Consider the following 21,684-nt stretch of genomic DNA (forward strand, 5'->3'; position numbering starts at 1 on the left):
TTGGGTTTACAGCTCTCACTGTAATACATCTGTTCAGTGTTTTTAAAATGCACAACCACAGATTTTGGTTTTTTATGTGTTCTGTACTTTCATCTGAATAGGGCTTTGTATCTCTGTATCCTCTGGCTACACACTGACAAGCAATTTTTGCTTCCATAGCTTCTGAATATCTTTTATGCTTGCTTGTTTCCATTTCTTTCTTTATTTTCTGATTAAATGATAACAGAGATCTGTTTATTAGATTAGAAGATCCTTAAGACCATGAAATTTCTTTTAAGGCCTCCCACCAAGCTTTTGTGTATTTTCTACTATTATGGAATTGCTGAGGCATAAAGTCTGCTTGGAAAATCTTCTTAAAGGTGCTGAGCGTCTGTACTCCCACTGGCCTTAGAAGGAAATGAGATGTCAGAGCACATACATTTTTTTAAAACAACCTTTTTTTTTCATCTCTTGGTTTTAGTTTTGTTTTGGGGTTTTTTTGATGTTTTAGTTCTGCTGAAGTAATAAAACTTTATTTAAGCTAGTATTTTCAGGATCAAAGATAAGAAAATCTCCAGAAGCACACATAGTATACATGGTTCCTCTGCACTTCAACCCTGAGAATGAATGCATAGATTGTAAATATGTATCTTTTAGCTCCTTAAGAATGTTAGACTTCTTTCATATTGTCAGCTATGTTGACCCTAAAAGCAAGTGAAGGAGGGGAAAAGGGATTTCCTTTACAACTACTCCCACTAGGAGATGATGCATTTGTGCATTTCTTCTGCAATGGACGCTGTACCAGTGTTGCAATATTGTGCTGGTATTAAAAAAAAAATAAATAAAAAAACACCAAAAAAACAACAAAGCCCAAAAAAACCACCAAAACCAAAAACTGGAATGTAGACAGAGAGATTACTTATATTAAAAATATTCATGGTTTTTAACACTTCTAAGGAAATCTCAGTAGTTAGGTTCCCAAAATGCATAAAACTGTATGTAAATTAGTTACCCACCACGTAAGCAAGCCACTATTGTAAACTTGAAAATATGTATTTTTTGGAAATAAAAAAATGTGGGTGACAAAGGTTAGCCTATTCCCTTATCCTTAATGTGATGGAAATACCTATTTTAATTTCTGCTTTTCTTTAGGTTGGGAATGTCAAGAGGAGAGTCAAAGAAGCTCACTGCAGTGCAGAACAATGATGAAGATGAAAGCAATTCTTTGTGCAGATCTTCTGGCACACCTGGTCCTTCTAAGCAAGCAACCTTTGAGGATCAAGAGGAGAAAGGTGCTAAAGTTCAAGCTTTACCAGAGAGAGATTATAGTCCATCTCATTGTAGTATGGAGCAGGTTCCTGTCAAGGATCTAACAGCAGATTCTGAGGATATACTGATACCTGAAGAATCAGTAATTCAGGAGGAAATTGCTGAAGAGGTCGAGACAAGTATTTGTGAATGCCAGGAGGAGAACCATAAGCCAGAGCATGAGTTTTCTGAGGAGTCTGTAAGTCCAGCTGGCACAAATGAGGAAACAGAGGCAGTACAGCTTGCAGACAGCACTGAGTCCTGTGTCATGATGAATGATGTAACTGATACTGCATCTCGCATTGAAATTAAAGTAGACTTGAAGTCAGAATGCCCTCAGGAGGAGATGTCAGTTGTGATAGATCAGCTGGGGGATTGCATATCACCAGCACGATCAGCTTCATCCACAAACTCTGTCAGCGGTACAGCTGACAAGGATTCTGAGTCTGCAAAAGAGCTAATTGTGCCAGAAATGCAAAGTGCTGCTCTGGAAGGCTCCTTGTTCACTGGTGGAGGCATTGCAGTGGATATGGAGCTTCATAGTGACCCTGAGGAGCAGTTGTCTGAGAATGCTTGTATTTCTGAAACTTCCTTTTCCTCGGGAAGTCCAGAAGTTTGTATTGCCTCTCCTGGAGGAGACACTCAGTCGACTTCAGAGGAGCCCTGTACTCCAGCATCTCTTGAAACAGCTTGCTCATCTGAAGTGTCCAGTTCTGAAAATATTGAAGGTGATATTCAGCAGAAGGCCAGTGATGAAAACTTGAACACACCCTTAATGTCGGAAATCTCTCCGATGTCCACCTCACCTGTAACCTCAGAAGCATCTTTGATGTCAAATTTACCTTTAACATCAGAGGCATCACCAGCTTCTAATTTACCTTTAACATCAGAAACATCGCCAATGTCTGATTTGCCTTTAACTTCAGAAACATCTTCAGTATCTTCTGTTCTTCTAACTTCTGAAACATTTGTGACAAATAGTTTGCCTCTTCCATCAGAGATATCTCCAGTCTCTAATTCCCCAAGCAGTGAAAGACTTACTCTGCAACAAAGGAAATCACCTTTGTTGGAAGACTCCCTTCCCACTCTGAAAGAAGAAAGCTCTGTCATTCCTAAGGTGGTTCAAGAAGAGAATCTTGTTCAGCCAAAACAACTTCAGAGTGCCCCTGAAAATATGAAAGTTGGTCCACTAACAATTATACCTGATACTTCAGTATTGGAAGAGTCCCAAAGCAAAAACCTCGGTCATCAGCCATGTAAGACACATTCTGAAATTGAGAAATCCTACATTGCATCCATCCCAGAACACACTCCTCCAGAGGTGATCAAAAATAAAAATCACAGTGTTCAGCAAAGAGGTGACAAGAAAGGTACACTCTTGCCCTCAGAGGTGTCTGTCTTATCAGAAGGATCACTTGGCAAAAATATCGAATTGCTTCCATCAAAGGCACATGATAAACTATATACCTCATCTCTAGAGAAAGCTACATTCTCTGAAGTGTGCAGAAGTAAATCTCACAAGCTAACAGGCAGCACCCAAAGTCGTCTAGAGAGTTCACATTCTTCCAAGTCTTTAGAACCCACAAAATCACCAGAAGCAAGAAATGAAAATAGAGACCCAGAGATCCCAAAGAGGAAAACAGCAGAACAGCACAGTTTTGGAATCTGTAAAGAGAAGAGAGCTAGGATAGATGATGATCTGCCTACTCGCAGTGCTTCCTCAACAAGTCCATCTGATAAAGAACAGCCGCACAGAGAGGAGCCCCGAGTTCCACCCCTTAAGGTAAAGTAATGAATAAACAGGGTGGCTTGGAAACAAAATGTTTATTGTGTCCCTCTATGAACTGCATACAGGCACAGTACATGGTATATTTTTGGGGGATGTATAAGGGTTGTTAGTACTGAATGGTTTTGCTTTACTATTGCATTTCCACCATGCCATATTACTTCTGGTACAGATATATATGCATTTGTTCAGTAGGGATCTTTGCTAGAAGATTGATTTTGTTTGTGGCAGAGCTCTCCAGGATCCATTGGTTTAATCCAATTCAAGATCTTCCCCACCACTCACATGCAGCACTTGTTTTTCTAATTTTGTGCTTGTTCCCATCTGTATTTTATGCTTGTTCCCATCTGTATTTTGTGCTTGTTCTTCTGTGAGTGTCTTCTCCAGCAAGCATGACGAATAAATGTGATCATAACCAGTACTTAGAAAAACAACCAGCACCTTAACCCAGCAAGAGAATCAAGAGCCAGAATAGTTGAAGATCCTTTTGCAAGCCCAAGGCTTGGGGTAGGCTGAAATATAAGATTTCCCTGAAGAATTAACTGGAAACAGACCTATCAGGGGGAAGTATCTGATTTATGTATATATAGATAGCTTTGTTAATGGCAAAGCAAAGGGCAAAAAAATACGCCACCTAAGCAAGCACTTGTGTGTGTATTATACTGCTATGTAAGAAAGTATATTTCAGTTGAAAAGGGTTTTTTCATAACAGAGAGTTCTGTAGATTCAGTTATATATAGGTTCAGTGTTTTGAGCCTTTTAATTTCGTACTTGATGACATCAGCCAAGTTTAAGATCCAATTTACTGTATTTAAGCCATTGACGTTGCAATACTAGTTCCTGATTATTCAGAAATGCCCTTTTCTGCATTTATTTTTAACTTCTGCAGTCACTGAACATTGTTAATATGGCCGGGAGGGCAAATAGACTAATAGGCTTTAATCACAAGTGCAGAAGCATATTTCAGTTAATTTATTTTTAAGAGCAGTGATGCAATTGGAAGTTAGCCCCATTCTGAGTTTAGTGATATTCTTTCATATTTGGAAGGTTCTATCTAGCCTAATAAATTCTAATAACTCTCTAAGCATAAAGGAAATAGATCACTAGGGAATAAAGAAAGGTCATTACTATAATAATAATAAAAAATAACCAAGTGCTTAGAGCTCTAGGAGTTCTGGTAATGCAAAGTAGAAACTGAAAAGAGTTGCTGCTGAAACTGAAAGCAGAATGTTTTGAAGAATTGTGGGCAGTCAATTCTAGTATGCTTTTTGTGTAAAAAAAAATTGGCTCTTGTATCATCTCACCAACAAACCCCTATCATTTGCAATTAAAGGAGGAAAAAATAACCCAGTTCTTCTAAGTCATTCTGTTGTATGGCTGTCACTTCTCATCATATCTTATGACTACTTTTTCTACAAATACTACCTAGTTTTCTACTCATTCCTTTCAGAAGATAAGTCATAGCATTAACCACTAAGTCCTATTGCTAGAGACAGCCAGTAGACATATGTCCATTTTAAGAAATTGAATTTTTTTTTCCAACCTTGGGGTATCCTGAGAGAGTGTATGAGTTACAAACTGGTTCCAGGATTCTTAATCCTGAAAAACTATATGCCTAATTGGAAACAACCTAATAATTCCAGTGATTTTACAGGTTATTGTTTTGCTTAAAGTGCTAGGTATTTAAATTTTTAATATTTGTGGGTTTACTATTTATAGTCTTCAGGATTTAATTTTTGAAGTGCGGTAATGTAAAAGTTATCCAGGGGTGTACTAAAGTGAGTCTCTTAAAAATGCAAGTGAGGAAAGAAAAGACATATCCTTTAGTGATTTACTTCTTTTACACCTTTTAAATCCTCCATCATGGAAGCTGGAAAATAGGCTCAGTGGAAATACCACTACATCCAGTCTAATGGCGAGATTTGTTGCCAGATTTATAAGCAAAACACAGCCTTAATCACTGGTGACCAGGGAGAAGGGCACTACGTGATGGTTACTTTTTGACATGTTTGCAGGAAGGGGTTGCTTGCAAGTTCTTGTCCAGTATCACTGCACGAGGCTTGCTGATCATCTCAGGTGGATGCACTGAATATAAAACAGGTCTGACAAATTGTATATGATAAGCATCATGTTGTCATCCAGTTCAATCTTTCCTCCTGTCAGAAGCATCAGTGTGAGTAGGCTAATACAGGTGTCAGTTATTCACGCTGCAGGATGATAAAATATTGAACCATACATATCATTTAGTTTTAGCAGGTTTTTGTCCACCTGCATTGAACAGTAATTCCTTTCATTATCTTTCTCTGACCCTTAAAGAGACAGCTGGTTATTTTAGTGAATTGATGATCTCATTAAAATTTACTGGGTTTTTTCTTTTTCTTCCTTTAGATTCAGCTTTCAAAAATTGGACCACCTTTTATCATCAAGAGCCAGCCTGTTTCTAAACCAGAACCTCGAGTTTCCCCAAGTACATCAGTCAGCAGTGGGAGAAACACTGGGGCTAGAACTCTGGCAGATATCAAAGCAAGAGCTCAGCAAGCAAGAGCCCAAAGAGAAGCTGCAGCTGCAGCAGCCGTGGCAGCAGCTGCCAGCATAGTCTCTGGTGCAATGGGGACCCCATGCGAAGGTGGGAAGACAAGAACGCTGGCACACATCAAGGAGCAAACAAAGGCCAAGCTATTTGCAAAGCATCAAGCCCGAGCTCATTTACTCCAGACTAATAAAGAATCAAAGTCACAGTACAGCTCAAAGGAAAGTAGTACCTCATCTCTGGAGATACCAACGACTACTGACACGAAGATTGAAGGTTCTACTGGTGTCATTATAGTTAATCCTAACTGCAGGTCCCCTAGCAACAAGACTTCTCATCACCGTGAGACCACCACTTTATTGCAGCAGTCCCTTAACACAGCCACATTACCAGAAACTGCTACTGAGATACCTGTGCATAGTTCTGATGAAAATATACCTGTGCCACAATTGTGTGAGAAAATTATTTCATCTACCTCTACTGAAAGTAACAGTGTGCCAGTGCTTTATAATAAAAGTTCAGTCTCTGTGTGTGTTTGCAGCACTGCTATGTCTGGAGCAATTAAAGAACTTTCTTTAGCAAGTTCTGTTGATAAATCCTCTGTGTTAATGTCTGTTGACAGCGCAAACACAGCAATTTCAGCCTGCAATATAAATATGCTGAAAACCATCCAAGGGGCTGATACTCCATGCATAACTGTTGGACCAAAATGTATTGATAACAGTAATGTACCGGTCTCCATAGACAGCACAGTCTTATCAAACGCCATCGATGACAAAAGGTTGCCAGTGCCCAGTAGCAATGTGAATAACGCGGTCTCCGGTCATTATGCCACTGTGCCAGCTTCATCTATTGCAAGTAACTTGCCAAATCATCTCTCTGGTAGTTCTGTACTGATTCCCCCAGTGGGGGCTACCAATAGATTTCCTTCTGATAAGATAGCCATAACCAGGTGTAGCGAGCAGAGCACTGTCTCCATCCACACTACCGTCAGGTCAGCTTTAAGTTGCAGTGAGTCCCTTGCAGCAGCAGTTTCTGTTGCAAGGCCACCTATCTCAATGTTTACTGGTAACATGGTGACAATAAACTCTTATGATAACGCTACTAAATTGAATGCTGATCTCTTAGAAAAAAGCTCTGGAACACGAAGCCGGATGGATCTCTCTGGTAAATCTCATCCACTGAGCTTTACACAAACTGCCATGAATAGGTCTATACCTTGTAAAGTCATTGTTGACCACACTACCAACCAGAATTCCAGTCTGTCACTTTCTTCCTCTATTGAAAACGCAGAGAACAGCATTGACCTGCAGAGCAGACCTGTAAGGACAGAAGCTGCCTTACAAAGTATAGCTTGTCCTCAGGTGTCTGTCATAAGCAGGCCTGAAGTGGTTGCTAATGAAAACCTTGAGCACAGTTCCAGCTTTATCGCCTTTACAGCAAAGCAAGACAGCAAAAACTTGCAGGCAGGTTGTTCAAGTCTTCGAGAAGTGCCTCTTGCTCCTCAAGATAAATTAATTGAGGTGGTTACTACCAGCCAAGGCTTTGCTGAGCAACTAAGAGGTCCTTCAGCACTGAAAAATGAAGCCAGTGCTGCCTGTGCCAATCAGTACAACACTAACAATAGAATTTGTTGGCGTGATGAGGAGGCAATGAATACAGACCAGCCGGTGGTCAGCCATCTTACCTCTGGTAAGCATAAGGAGTACACAGAGCAAAACTGCTTGAAAAATGTCAAAAGCGAACCTTCCAGTTACACACAAATGTCAGAACTGCAATCCAGGAGTCTTTTGACAAGCATTGCTGTTCCCGTTAAACTGGAAACTAATGAGACTGACAAGTGCTTCAGGATGGACACCGAGGATTTTACAGTTCCTGAAATGCCTGCCCAGAGTGCAGAAATAGCCACGAGTGTGCAGCCACCACAGACCTCCAAGACATCCATCGCGGACTCCATGGAAGACTCCCTGTCCCTGACAACAGAAACCCTAAAGAGAGTTACGAGTGCCGGGGGCTCCAGCTGTCGCTTGTCGTCAGTGGAGGCCAACAACCCCTTAGTGACACAGTTACTGCAAGGCAATCTGCCTTTAGAAAAAGTGCTGCCGCAGCCCAGATCAGGAGCCAAACTAGAAATTAACAGGCTTCCCTTGCCTTTGCAAACTACCTCAGTATGTAAAACAGTAGTGGCTGAGAGAAATATCGTTGAACATGCTTCCAACTCTCCTAATCCAGATGGTAAAGGATTTACAGCAGGCAGCATAGCCCCGCTACAAATCAGAAAGCGTGAAAACCATCCGAAAAAGAGGATGGCCAGGACTATAGGGGAACATGCTCAAATTAAATGTGAGCCTGGGAAGGTGTCAATGGACACAGATGTTAAAGTGGCTCCTTGTGTAATTAGTTCCAGCATGAATCAGCTAGGGCATGGACAGCCATTTAAGCAGGAGTGGCTTAACAAACACGCCATTCAGAGCCGGATCGCTCACAGCCCAGAGATCAAGCAGCAGAAGAGACCGTTGCCTTCATGCAGTTTCCAGCAGAGCTTATTTCACATTGATAAAAATGGCAGCTTTCACGCAGAAGCCAGTACCTCAAATAGACAGCATTTTTACCAAATGTCCATGGCTGCAAGAGGCCCCATTCCTACGGCAGCTTTGTTGCAAACTACTTCAAAAGGCCCACCTGGCTGCAACTCATTTGCTTTTAGCAGACACCTGGAACAGAAGGGTTTGGGAGATGTGAATATTTCTACAGCAGCTCACCAGCTGAGGCTAGGAAGTGTGTTTTCCCCTAATATTCAAATCAAGGAAGGTGATGACATTGCCAGTGCCTCTCAAACTCTGCAGAGTAAAACATTAACGCATCCCTCTGCTCCCCCTCCACCCCTGCCACCTCCTCCCCCTCCTCACCCAAATGCAGAAGTCCCCTCTGATCAAAAACAACCGACAGTTACTATGGAAACCACTAAAAGACTTAGTTGGCCTCAGCCAGCAAGCATCTGTAGCAATATAAAATCTGAACCTATTTCTTTTGAGGAAGGTTTAAGCAGCAGCTGCGAACTGGGCATGAAACAAGCTTCCTATGATCAGAATGAAGTTAAAGAACAGTTAAAAGCGTTTGCATTAAAAAATGCAGATTTCTCTTCCTATTTACTTTCTGAGCCACAGAAGCCTTTTACCCAACTTGCTGCTCAGAAAATACAGACGCAGCACCCACAGCAGCAGCAGCAGCAGCAGCAGCTCTGTGGAAATTATCCAACAATACACTTTGGTAGCACAAGTTTCAAAAGGGCGGCATCTGCAATTGAGAAATCAATTGGGATTTTAGGAAGTGGTTCAAACACTGCCACAGGCCTGTCTAACCAGAACGCTCAGATCCCGGTTCAGAAATTTGCTGACAGCAGCAACGCCGACGAGCTGGAACTGAAATGCTCCTGCAGGCTGAAAGCCATGATCGTGTGCAAAGGCTGCGGGGCCTTCTGTCATGATGACTGCATAGGGCCTTCCAAACTGTGTGTAGCTTGTCTGGTGGTGCGGTAGGAGCTCAGTCAAAGATGCAGTATCCCTTATAAACGGGGGGGAGCAGGACAAAGGAACAGAGAAATTGGAACAGTTTAGGCCACTAATGGTTTGCAATTAGTGGGTTGTTTTTTTAAATTTTTTTTTGCTTATTTGGTTTTTTGTTTTGCTTTTTTTCTCCTACGTGGTGCTTTCAGAAATTAATTATTCTGCCTGAGTGCCATTTTCTGGGAAGAAGAGGAAACCTGTAGAAGTAGTTAAAAAAAAGATAGCCTTGTTACTGAGGCATCTATGAGCTCTCTTGCTGTGCTAAAAAGAAAAAGAAAAATGCATTAATGCATGTAATTCGTAGCTTCTATTTATTTGCACAAAGTGCAGCACATTTTTTCTCCACTGTTTGATATTTGATATGAGCTGCAGGTTAAAGATCAGTGGAACAATAGCACTGTAAGAAGTGGAGTAACTATGCAGAATGAATAACACACTGAATAGCAGCTGGTGTGAGTGGGGTAGTGGTAAGGTGTGGGGTGCCAACCATTTTAGATTCTAAGTCAGTTTGCAGTCTTTCTGCTGACAAGATTGTTTTCTTCAATTGACTTTCACTATCTAGGGCTAAAATATAGTCACTTCACCTAACAAAAGAAATTTTAAAAAGGAATTTAGATGGTTAGAGAAGTTTCCTTATGTGCCTGCCAGGGACTGTGGAACTCAAATCTTACTCATCATCTCTTCTTTGTTGATTCCTTGAGAAAGATTTGTGGTGAGTTAGCAGGACCAACACTGGAAACACATCGGCTTCAGTAGAGTCTGGAGAAGGTAACTTCTCTGCTGGAGATTAGAAATCTCTTTTCGCTTCCTATTTCTCGCTCAAATGGTCTTTATTTGTATTTGCCTCTCTAATCTGTCCACTAGGTTTGTTAGTCCCAAATAGATATAAAATTATGGTCAGACATAGGTCATTGGTTCTCAAGGTTGTAGTCTTTTTGTGGCCTAAAAATAATGCATTCTTCTGATGAATGAATAAGGAAAGATTTTAATTGCATATTGGTTGAATGTTAGCTTATCATTTCTTTCTCCTCTTATGTGAGTTACTGTATTTAAATAACATCTGAGAGTTTTGCCATTTAAAGTAATTCTTAGAAGTACTTGCAACACTGACTTTTTTTTTTCTTTTTTTTTCTCTCAAAGAAAGTCAGACCCCTTTTAGAAATTTGGAAGCAAATTGTATTTTTAAAAGGGATACTGCATCTTTAAAGCAACCTTCAGTAGTTATCCAGTACTGTATTTACATTCAGGACTATAGCTGCATTCCAGATGTGCTAGCCACCATAACAGCAGAAAAGAAAAACCGTTATTTTGGAGTCCTATTCACCTAATAGGAAAATATTATAAAGGGATAAAGCACATGCAGTTGCTGGGGAGATGAAAACACTTTGGGTTTTTCTTTACTCCCCCTTCCAAGAACACAACATGTGGAGTTCAAGTCACTTGCCAATATGTGGTTGGGTCTGCCCAAATGTCAGCATCAAGAGAAACAGGTTTTTTTACCATCACAGTAGAACCTCACTAATCCAAAGACCTTACAGCCTGCCCAAAAAAGCTGATTTTCCTTGCACAGTTTTAAGAGAGCAGTGTAGTAAGAATGTGTGAGATGTAAGACTGCTTGGTTTCTTTGTGCAGCGAACTGTTGCGTTCTGAAGTACCAATGTGAATGATAGAGCTACATTTAGGAAATGAAAAGTAAGCTGTATTTTAGAGCATACTTTTTTTTTGTCTGATCTTTGTTTGTGTGCTTTTCATCGGCTGTAACTGGTCTCCCTGGCTCAGGGGTGTATTAGTGAGGTTCTGCTGAGTGAAGGAACCATATTTATTTTCTTGCGGGACCATTTTCACAAACATGATAAATGCCGTTTGTTGTCTTAAAAGTGAGCTGGAGTATCTACAACATACATTCCTGTCATAGGAAGCTCTATGGTGCACCTTGATGTTCTCTTTTATTGTAATTAGCAACATATCAATATTATTTTTGACACTGTGTGGTACAAAGGCCATTTGTAATAACTAACAAATTTGTTGCTGATACAATAATATTTTCTTTTTTCTATACAAAAGTGCTCCTTAATATGACATGTGAACTAAGGAACGGCTTCTCAGCACTTTCAGGTCTTCTGGTAGGAAAATAAGCCAGCCAAACAAAAACCTAAAAGTAACCAAGTGAAAATTAGCATCCACTGCTATGCCAGCTGTGGGTGAAACAGCAACTGGGCAATACTCATGAGTAAGCATGAGTGTAGTCAGTTAATGTATATCAGATTCATAGTTGAGGAGCCTTTGTATTGGAATTGTATTGCGTTGTATTTATACTTGGTAGAGCTAGGATCTTCTATTTAAAAAAAAAAAAAAAAAAGAGAGCAACCAGTCTTAGACTTCTATTTACCTATGTTTATACAAGCCTGCTGGGAATCCTTATTTCTAGCTCAGGTTTTCCTGTCCACAGCACATAAGTCAATATTTGTTTGTACTTGCATCTTGAAATAGTTCTTGTATTGACTGGCATAATACAGAAATAAATTCCGGCCACAGCATAGTTTTCCTTTGTTCGGAGGGTAAGGGTGTGACTAATGTGGTAGGTCACTCATTCATGTCATGTTGTCATTTTTGTATCAGGATTGCAACTTGCATGTGTGAGGTCATGATAAAATGTACTTTAAAGGCATTAGACTGGATGGTGCTATGTTACATTATACAACTGACCAAACTCTTCCATAGTGCAGTTCCACTCCTTTCATTTTGGAGTCATTGGAGATGCACCAGGAATAAATTCAAGCAATTAGTTAGCAACGGTGGTGAAATGTTGTTACAGAATACGTTTAGGGTATGAAAATACTCAAAAGCAACCGCGGTGATGCGAGAGCCTGATTGAATCCTAGCGTGACTGAAAACCTTACGTGGATTTTGGTATCACACAAATGCCTAGGGGAGAGTGACCCTAGGCCTTTGGTAAGAACACAGTCACATTTAGACATTAATTTTGAATTACTCCTTTTTTTTGTTGTTGTTTGATTGTTCAGGTTTCAGGCTCAATGTCATTGTGTTTTCTGATGACCAGGCCGTTTGCACCGTGGGTTGTTCATAGTTTATGCACTGAAAAGTGGTGGAAGAATTACTTAAGAACACACTGCTCTGTGTTTGTGTGTACGTACGTATGTGTCCCAATGTCCAGCATGTATAATTTACCTTTTTTTTTGTTTTTAAATCTCAAAAATTGTCCCCCTACTCCTACCCCTGGAGCAGCACTTTTGGGTGAGAGGGAGAAATGCTTTTTTCTTTCCTCCCTCTTTGTTGTTTTAATTGCATACCTGTGAGATATGCAGATAACGTTAGGGCATTTGCAGTGAGTATGTTTGTGTGTTTCTGTTCCGAAATAATTTTCCAAGCAGAAACTCCCTTTGAAATAATGTTAAAAAATAATTAAGAAATGGTGAACTGGATGCTCCCTGTTTGCATTTTATTTATCTGCTGAGATCTAGTACATGAAATAGCATTTAAAAGACAAAAATAAAGGTTGAGCCATAAAGCGAAAGGTATATTCTCTGTACTATAGACTTTCTTCTTGAGGGTGGTGCATGTTGTCAGGGTAATCTACAGAACGTGCAGATGGTTTTTCAGGGCCCTGCAATTCCTTGCACAGTTTTTAAGCTGGTGCATATGGTGCTTTATAATGCAATTTCTGAAGTAAAATTACCTTATGCTGCACCCCCTTCCCCTTGTGAACACACGCACAATTTCAGAATCGTTATTGTAGCCTCTGGTTTAGCAGTTTCTCCAAGGTGTGGTGAAGTACCAGGATAAACACTCAAGATGAGCTGAGAGGTGTCACCAAAAGGGATCATTTTAGCTGACGCACATGAAGGGCCCTGTTCTGAACACTGAATGACTTCTGCAGTCTCCTGGCAGCAGCGCAGCCGCTCATCTTCCGTGGCTCTGCGGAGCACCGGGGGGGAAGCAGCCAAATATTCAGTGGCTTTATCATGGACCTGTGTGGCTAAATGTTTCTGGATCTATGAAATCCTGTTGTCTTCGGTCATCATGCTTTGTCACTGTAAAACCAACGAAAAGAAAAAAAACAAAAAGCATTTTTTAGTCTAATTTAAGGAGCTGCTTCTTTTATAGCACATAATATTTCGCTTTGTACTATATTTGATAGTTAAAGAATAATTTAGTCCGTAGAATAACTTTGTTGTATTTGTACTGTTCATGAATGTTACAAGAAAAGTGCTTTACTTTGTTGCCATAATTCTCTTGTACTGCTGTAAAATATTTTTTCTGCTTTATGGAAACTTAACTCGGTTCACATTTTCAGTACAGGGTTTTTTGTGTGTATGTAATTTTTTTTTTTTGTCAGTATTCTGAATGTTTACATCTGTTCAACATTAGCCATTCTATGCCTTTATAGGCAGTATTACTCCTGCAGTATAACAGCAATGTGAAATCCACTCGTACCTAACATGCATGAGAAATACAGATTTATTGGGGAGATCCCTAACGTGCATAGATACTTTTTCTATCTGCATTCAGTGAAGTAAATACCCTCCTTCAGTCCTCTACCAAAGAAAATGTTATCCCCACAGGACAAGCTTGGAAAGTGGTTCTCTGAATTTTCAGAAGGGGGTGTAGTTGGTTTCAGCAAGATTGCTACAGTTTAATGCTGTTATGCTTTGCTTTGTTACCCCACCAGATGTGACTGGGTGAAACAAGCATTTTAGCAATTTTTGTGTTTCAAGACAGTGTTTTGTTTAGAATTCAGGGATCATGCTTTCTTTAATGGTGCTGTTTGTTTTATTATTTTTTTTAAGAAAACAACCTTTTGTTGCCTACAGAAATGACCATTCACAAAACCATAAATTAAATAAAATAATTTGTCTTCATAACTTTTCTCCCTTTCCTTTCCCCCTTCCCTGTCCCTTGAAAATAACGACTTGGGCTTCAATATTAAAATATTCTGGAAAAAAAAATAAAGAGAGAAAATAATATTTGTCATTTGTTTATTTATTTTATGTTCAGTGCCTTAGGCAGGAGATCCTCCTTGTGCACGTCCGTTGTATGTACAGGTTGATGAACTAGAAATGGGAGAGATAAATCATTCCTTTGTAAAGGATTTTTCAATTACTATGATGTAAGGCACAGTTTGAATGAATTCTGATGTAATTTGAGTATTAATCATCTTATACTAGTAAAATGAAACTAGATGTTGTATACTAAGTTGTTTAAGTAGAATAGTTTGTGGATGAAAGGGATTATCTTACTTCAGGTAGTTTATGCTGGGTGTATTTTAGTGCTTTGCGTCTGTCTGCAACCCCATCCAGAACATCCTTCACAACAGCAACCATCCCAGTGTGCACTTCCCTGATCTCCCATTCCCACTGCAGAAGAAATTAAATGTCCATGGTGCATGAAAGGCGACCAGTCCAAGTTATATTCCTCAAAGCAGTTATTTCCTCAGGTCTGGAAGGCTTTTCTGAGAGAGAAATTCAGTAGCCATTATATTAAATATAAAAAGCCACAACATTTTCATCATGTTAATCTGCCCAGAGAGCTTTGAGTAATGATGGTGAGGGTGCAAATGTTGCAGGATGAACAACAAGCAGCTTTTTCACAAGCTTGCTCGCAAATATCCTAAACACCATCTTTTTTCTAGCCTCCTGTCATTATTTCAGATGTGACACCATATGAGGGTCTTGTTAGCAGCAGATGACAGCCCTGTCTGCCAAAATCTGTCCAAATGCAGAAATAAGGCAATATCAACCTCTGTAATTTATAATTCAGTGATCTTTTATTCATATCCAATAGCCATCTAGCAAACATCTACTGTCATGCAGATAATTTAACTTAGTTGGTTCTGGTTAGAATTGGTTATTTTTGCATGGGCCTGTGCCAAAGCAGGGACCAGCTCTGTTTCTGGCAGTAACAGCTTTTTAAAAATTATTTTATTTTTCATCTAAGCATTGTAGTGTAAATCATTTTTTTAAAGCTGTACTAGCTAAAGATTAACGTTTGTCCTTTCCTTAATTTTAAGCCTGGAAAATAATTTTGTGCATTTTTATTCCATCTTAAAAAATAAGTATTCGGTTTTTCTGAGGGGTTTTCCAAGGACCTTGCAAGTGTTGCGAGGTGAAGCCTTGTGATTTCTTTTATGTCAGCGAGCCCAGCCTTACCCTGGCGGTTCAGCCAGCAGATGGCATCAGGAGAAAACAGGCTGCTGTGGTCTCCGAGCATTCCTGTCCCCCGGCAAGATGCACAGCACAGAGAAAGCCTGCTGCCAATACTGAGGGTTTCCAGCTTCGTCTTTCCCATAGCTGTAGTGAAAACAAGCCTTCCTTCCTTCCCCCTCCCCAGTCCTGGAACCTGGCTTTCAGTAAAAATTATGCCCTGAAGCTCACATCATCCTTTCCTGCTCTTGGCACTGTCTGAGTTGTGCAGTCTGGAATTGAAGTAATGACACACTGGAAAAAATTCTTCCCCAGGCCAGAGACACAGCTTTTTTTTTTTTTTTTCCCCACCCCGCAGTTTCCTTTGTTACTCATGGATGAAGAGTGGCAGGACAAAGCTCTTTGTATTGAGGGGCTCCACAGAATATAATATGAAGGTATTAGCACAGCTTGGTGTGCAGAGGATGTGCTGTTACCCAAGCCTGGCCAGTGCTGGATGGCAGGCTTGCACAGGAAGGACCATCAAGCATGGAATGGGATGGTTTAGGTTGGAAGGAGTCTTAAAGACCATCTAGTTCCAACTTGCCTGCCATGGGCAGGGACAACTTCCACTAGACCAGGTTGCACAAAGCCCCATCAGCCTGACCTTGAACACTTCCTGGAACAGAACATCCACATCTTCTGGCAATCTGTTCCAGCATCCCACCACTTTCACCCTATCAGGCTGACCTTGAACACTTCCTGGAACAGGGCATCCAGCTTTTCTGGGCAATCTATTCCAGCATCCCACCACCTTCACAGTATAGAATTTCTTGTTAATATCTAATCTAAATCTACCTAAATCTAATCTAAAGCTATTCAGTTAAAATACCTTGGAGCACCACCACCTGGGAGACAGCTTTCCGTGCTGAGGAAGGTAGATAATCACATGTTACCTGCTGATAACTGCTTGTGGAGGCAGAGTACATTATTTGTACGGCTGGGTTTTTATAGAAACTGAGCTAGACACAGAAATAAAGCCACATTCATTGAGATAATTCAGGAACCTGGACACTGGCACTCTGCAAATACATAGAAAGCACTGATAAGAGAAGGTTTTGTCTCAGTTAACTGTCAGGCACTTGCTTTTAAGTATTGAAGGTTTGTGCTCAGAACTTGGGAGATGCCTCTTGATTCACCATCAGTGATGATATCAACCGTTGTTTCACATAGTCATGGGGGAAAAATATCTAGATTGTACTTTTTGGAAGCTGATGACACTGGATAAATGTGAGTTTCTGTGTACAGGTCACCTTTATGTTCTGTGTCTTTTGTCCTGATCTTGTAGACCTTATTCAATCCATCAGTTTTATCTCCATGTCTTTCCAACAAAAAGTGAAAGCTTTCTTCAAATATCTCTGGCATCCTCACACATCTGCCAGCAGGACAGAGAATCATTTAATATCCCACATAGAAAAAAACAGATTTGGAAATACACTGATTATCCTGGATAGTTGGCTTCTATTAATAATAAATCATTGCTATATTGAGAAAAATAAATGACTGTTGATATCAAAATAAAGGGGAAGATGTGAGGGGTTGGTCAAATATTGGTCCTTGCTGTAGTCTTTTTTGCTTCTGATTCCCAGCTGCTCAGATCCATTCAGCAAATCACTTTTGCATTCCCCTTGATTGGGAATTCTCAGCCCAACATCTGTTGTGCAGAATCTTGCCTATTGCTGTTCTGTGCATTTCTGGCATTTAAAGGAGCAAGTCTGGACAACGGTGGAGAGACTTGTAGGCAGTGCCTCAATCTTCACTCATCTACTACTGCATTGTGCAGAATAAGATGGAGTCTTTGGGAAAAATAATGGAGTAGCTGTGGAAATGCAGACACACTATTCCTCGACTTCCTTAATTGAGTGAAAATCTCCATGCCTCAGTTTTTTTTTTTTTAATGAGGGTGAGCAGGAACTGACCTGCAGGAGTCAGAATAGACCATCATCCTAACTTCCATCCAGAAGTGAGCATTTACAGTTCAGCAAGTCCAAAGTGTCCTCAGAATATTAGGAAAACAGAACCAACAAAAATAAAATCATTGAATTTTTAAGGTTGGAAAATATCTCTAAGATCATCCAGTCCAACTCAGTGTCAGCCTTGTTTGTCATAGGAAAGAAGCATGGATAATGAGATAGCATGAGACTAGAGAAAAATAATCTTAGTCGCATTTTTGGAACAAGTGCTCCTGCCAATTGATTTCATTTTTAATATCTGCAGAATTGCAAGCATTAAAAACAACTTTTGTAGCTCTAAATTCAGAGAGAAATTGAAATATTTAAGGAAAAACAGGCCCACATCTAGTTGATAGGATAAAATTATGAAAATTCATGGCTAGTTTCTTAAAAACTATGTTTGAAGGTATTTTTCTGGTTATAAAATTTAAGTTACTGTATGATCAACATTATTCTAATTGATGGGCTTTGTTTAGATTTTCTAAAATAGGAATTTCACAGCATTAGTTTCTTGGTTATAAAATTGCTTGCACTGCCACACAAGTCTGTTTGTTGCGTAGGACAGCTCAGAAAGTAATGCAAAAATACATTGTGTCACCTAGTTCACAAAAGTGCATCATGTTTCCTATAAAGAATTAATCTAAGTTGGAGAGGAAATCCTTTTTGTCTTTTCAGCTCCTTCAAAATCAAGTGAAAGGGCAGTGAAAATAGCCATGGGATTCAAGGAATTTGAAGGGTATTACTGGATTTGGGGAAGGTACCTTCTCCATTCTGCATCTTCTAAACTTTTTGAGAAATAATGTCAAGACCTTTATGAAGTGTGGAGGTGACAGCAAAGAGGAATTATATGTACAATGGTGCCAATGGTACTCGAATACTTAATAAAAAAGGATTTAGAGAAGCTTGGGCAGAAAATTAAATCACTCTTGTGAGGAATAGAAAGGAATACGTGTGAGGTGTCAGTCACAAGGGGTTCTTCTCTCTGGTATCTGATAATTGTGACACAGTTACAAAAATAAAAAGATTAAGGACAACTGGAGCAGAGCAAAGCATTAGAAAAGTGGGCTATGAAGTACATTTAAATCAGGATTAAGTATTACAGAATTTCATCTGCTGCAAAAAGAAGGCTGATTTTATTCGCATGATTTAGAACTTAAGAAATAGGACTGCCAGAAATCCAAAGGCCAGTTTGTCTCTGGTGCTCCTCAGTAGTCTCACGCTGCTGAGGATGGTGCTGGTGGTGGTGGTGAATGTCTGCTTCACCCACCTGGCACGGCCTTCACTCATGGGCAGTTTGTTTCAGTGCTTCACTGCTCTTACACTTAATTAGAGGGCTTATCCTAATGTTTAACCCAGATCTTCCTTGCTGCTGTTTAAGCCCATTCAGTCTTATCTACTTTTCACAGGCATGGAAAATAACTTCTTCCTAGACTCTTTCCAGTTTATTAGATATCTAGGCAGCTTATTTTTCTCTCTTGCTTTTCCATTGTTTAACTTAAATAATCCTGATAATCAGCCTTTCTTGATAGGTCATGTTTTCAAAACTCCTAATATTTTCATTGATCTTCTGTGGACTCCCTCCAGTTAGTTCAGATTCTTTCTGTTTTCAGATGCCAAGAGTGAACTCATTATGTCAGCTTCAGGCCAAGCAGAAAGGTGGGACTGGTCTGCAAGCTCTAGAGGCTAAAACTGTACCCTGTGTCCCAGATCAGTGTTTGGGTTGTCAATGACCTGTTTGACTTGGGTTCAGTTTGGGCTCAGTAACTCCCTGCATCCTTTTCAGTAAAACTGCTTTTAGCTTCTTCTTCCCCATACTGTATTTGAAGAATTATTTCTAAGTATAGAATATTCTGTTTATCGGTACTTAGTGATATCATAAGCTTTTAAACCATAACTTGAACTTGTCCAAATAATTTTAAAATCCAATTCTGTGTCTCAAGAAGCTTACAGAATTTCTTGGGCAGGTATCATCTGCAAATTCAGAAAAAGAGGGCCATGCTATCACAGGATAGCTCCCGTTGAAGGGCCCTCAGTAAGCCATCAAGCCGAGTCTTCTGCTCAGAACTTGGTGTCCCATCACTCATCTCATTGACTGAAATGCTTGCAATGAGCCAAGCCAGAACTCACACTGCTGCAGTTGCTGCCATGACTGTGTCAGAATGGTTTTCCCCCCATTTTTGACTAACTGGTTTACAGTCTTGCCTAGTTTACTTATGAAAAGGTCATGGAAATAATGCTAAAAGCTCTTAAGTCGACAGAGCCTGTTACTCTGTCAGAGTGGGAAATGAGACTGGATTGGCTCAGTTTCTTCTTGACCAATTCATATTGACTGTAGCTGTTTTGTTTTTTTATCTGTGGGGGTGCAATAAACCATAGAGTTGTGCTAACTATTTCAGAGGATTAAATGAAGCTGATGAGACTAACTCCCTGTCACACCTTCAGTTTGTTTTTTTTTTTTTAATCTAAGTGGTTATTATGTTCATCCTTCCCCAGTTTTACCTGCATCACCTAATTTCACATGTTCTGGAAGATAAGTCCTGTGGCAGAGTTAGCTGCACTTCAAGTGCTCCCCAGGGACAGTCCTGATGCTCACATCAGTATAAAACATACAGCTCATAGATGTTCTCTCCAATTTAGGACAGAGATGTACCCTTTTCTCACTGATGCCAATTATGCTAATTATCTGATAATAATCAATATTTTTAGGGGTGGTTTTCCCTCCCCTTTAAGCAGCTGACAAGCTGGCACTTTGCTATTCCTCCCAACTGCTGATGTCCATCAAGAATGCCTTTTTTGTTGTTGTATTTAATGTCCTTTCCTGATCAAACCTGACTTTTTTGTTTGGCATTTTGATTTCAGCATTACAGGCTTGTACTGTAGGTTATCACTTTTTGTGCACTACTTTTCCTCAAGGAAATAAGTGCTCCAAAAGAGGAAACATTGTTAAAAGTTGTCCTCTGGCTATCACTTATCACTTCTCTGCAGTAAAAATTGACTTGCTTCTTCAAAATCTTGTTTGAACTGAAAAAGAAACACCAAAAAATTTTGTGACAATTGAAGCCCATCAAGTAATTTTAAGCTAAATTTTAAAATACCTCCCAACCATTATTGAAAATTTCCAAAATTTAGAATGTCAAATTGGTTTCAAGGTGTTCAAGATCAAAAATATACAATAGACAAGAGAGGAGCTATGATATTCAGATCATAATGACAAACTATGAAGAAAATAGTACCTTGACACAGCATATGTTTTTATCAAGATAAAGCTAGTCCTGAAACAAAAAGAAGAGTCTATACTGAATATCAGAAAATGAACTGTAATGCTAACTACAGAAAAACATAATAAAATAGTGGGCGTAATGTCTGTTTGGTCTAAAACATGAAGAGCCCAAGGGATTAAATCCCTTTTATACACCACACAAAGATTATTTCAAATGACTAATTCACCTGTCATAAACAAAAAATCAGCTGCACTTCCTCATTTTCTTACACATTTTGCAGAATTTAGTATTTTTTGACTGGTTTTCTGTGGCTATACAGCTGGTAGTTATTTGCTCCAGTGTTAGAAATTGTAAATGGGTGCCAGTTCACTATTACAGGATTCTAAATCAACTTAATGTTCATTTTACCTGTGAAGAGATCTCTGTCACTTGTCAAAAAGAAAGAATCTATTTCCTCTAATGTTAATATGTGGTTTGGGGCCTCCTCATGCAGAAGCATTACATGTACATGAAGTAAAGACTGGTTCAAAGCATGCACACAGAAAATAAAGGAAACCACTGGCATTATTTATGTTTTGATCCTTTTTTTTCCTTAGAATAGACTGAGATTTGTTTGGAACTGAAATGCATATGCAGAAGAATTCCAAAGTTGAACATCCAACCAATCAAAGTGCAGCAAAACCCCCCCTGCAGCTGCCACTATCAGCCCTCTGCAGTGATGCCCCCCCTGTCACTTTGCCAAGAAGGAGCTGTTGCAGAAAATAAATAAATTCTCTATCCTTTGACCAAGCAGGAGAGGTCTCAGCTTTGGCAGATGCAGGAGTGTGAAAAAAATAAATACTAATCAGACATTTAGAAAGGAAAAACATTTCTTCTTCATGCCTCAAAAATAATCTTTCTTCTGCTTGGTGCAAAACGTTATTAAAGAGTATGGGGTTCGTACACACAGAACTTCTCCTATCAAAATCAATGGCATAGAGAAGTAGGTTTATTATTGCTTAAATTATAAGGTTTTATTTAAAAAGTGCTTGGTATTAAACAATAATCTTTCCTTATATTTCAAAATTATTATGTTTTAGTTGTCTCCCTACTTGCACTCTAAAACTTATTCATTATACTTTATTACCTTATTTTCTCTAGAA

The 21,684-nt window shown here is 39.5% G+C and overlaps 1 protein-coding gene across 4 annotated transcripts in view; it reads left to right on the forward strand.

Moving 5' to 3' along the window:
- ASXL3 (ASXL transcriptional regulator 3) overlaps nucleotides 1–14,066 on the forward strand; it is a 128,860-nt gene extending 114,794 nt beyond the window's left edge. For all 4 annotated transcript variants that reach the window (XM_064706041.1, XM_064706038.1, XM_064706039.1 and 1 more), the window contains 2 exons: nucleotides 1,132–3,070; nucleotides 5,462–14,066. In XM_064706041.1, coding sequence (XP_064562111.1) covers nucleotides 1,132–3,070; nucleotides 5,462–9,142 — 5,620 coding nt within the window. In that variant the 3' untranslated portion in view covers nucleotides 9,143–14,066. The remainder of the gene's footprint in view (nucleotides 1–1,131; nucleotides 3,071–5,461) is intronic.
- Nucleotides 14,067–21,684: the final 7,618 nt, after the last annotated feature.

This window comes from Zonotrichia leucophrys, chromosome 2 (assembly GCF_028769735.1).
Source record: "Zonotrichia leucophrys gambelii isolate GWCS_2022_RI chromosome 2, RI_Zleu_2.0, whole genome shotgun sequence".
Classification (NCBI taxonomy): domain Eukaryota; kingdom Metazoa; phylum Chordata; class Aves; order Passeriformes; family Passerellidae; genus Zonotrichia; species Zonotrichia leucophrys.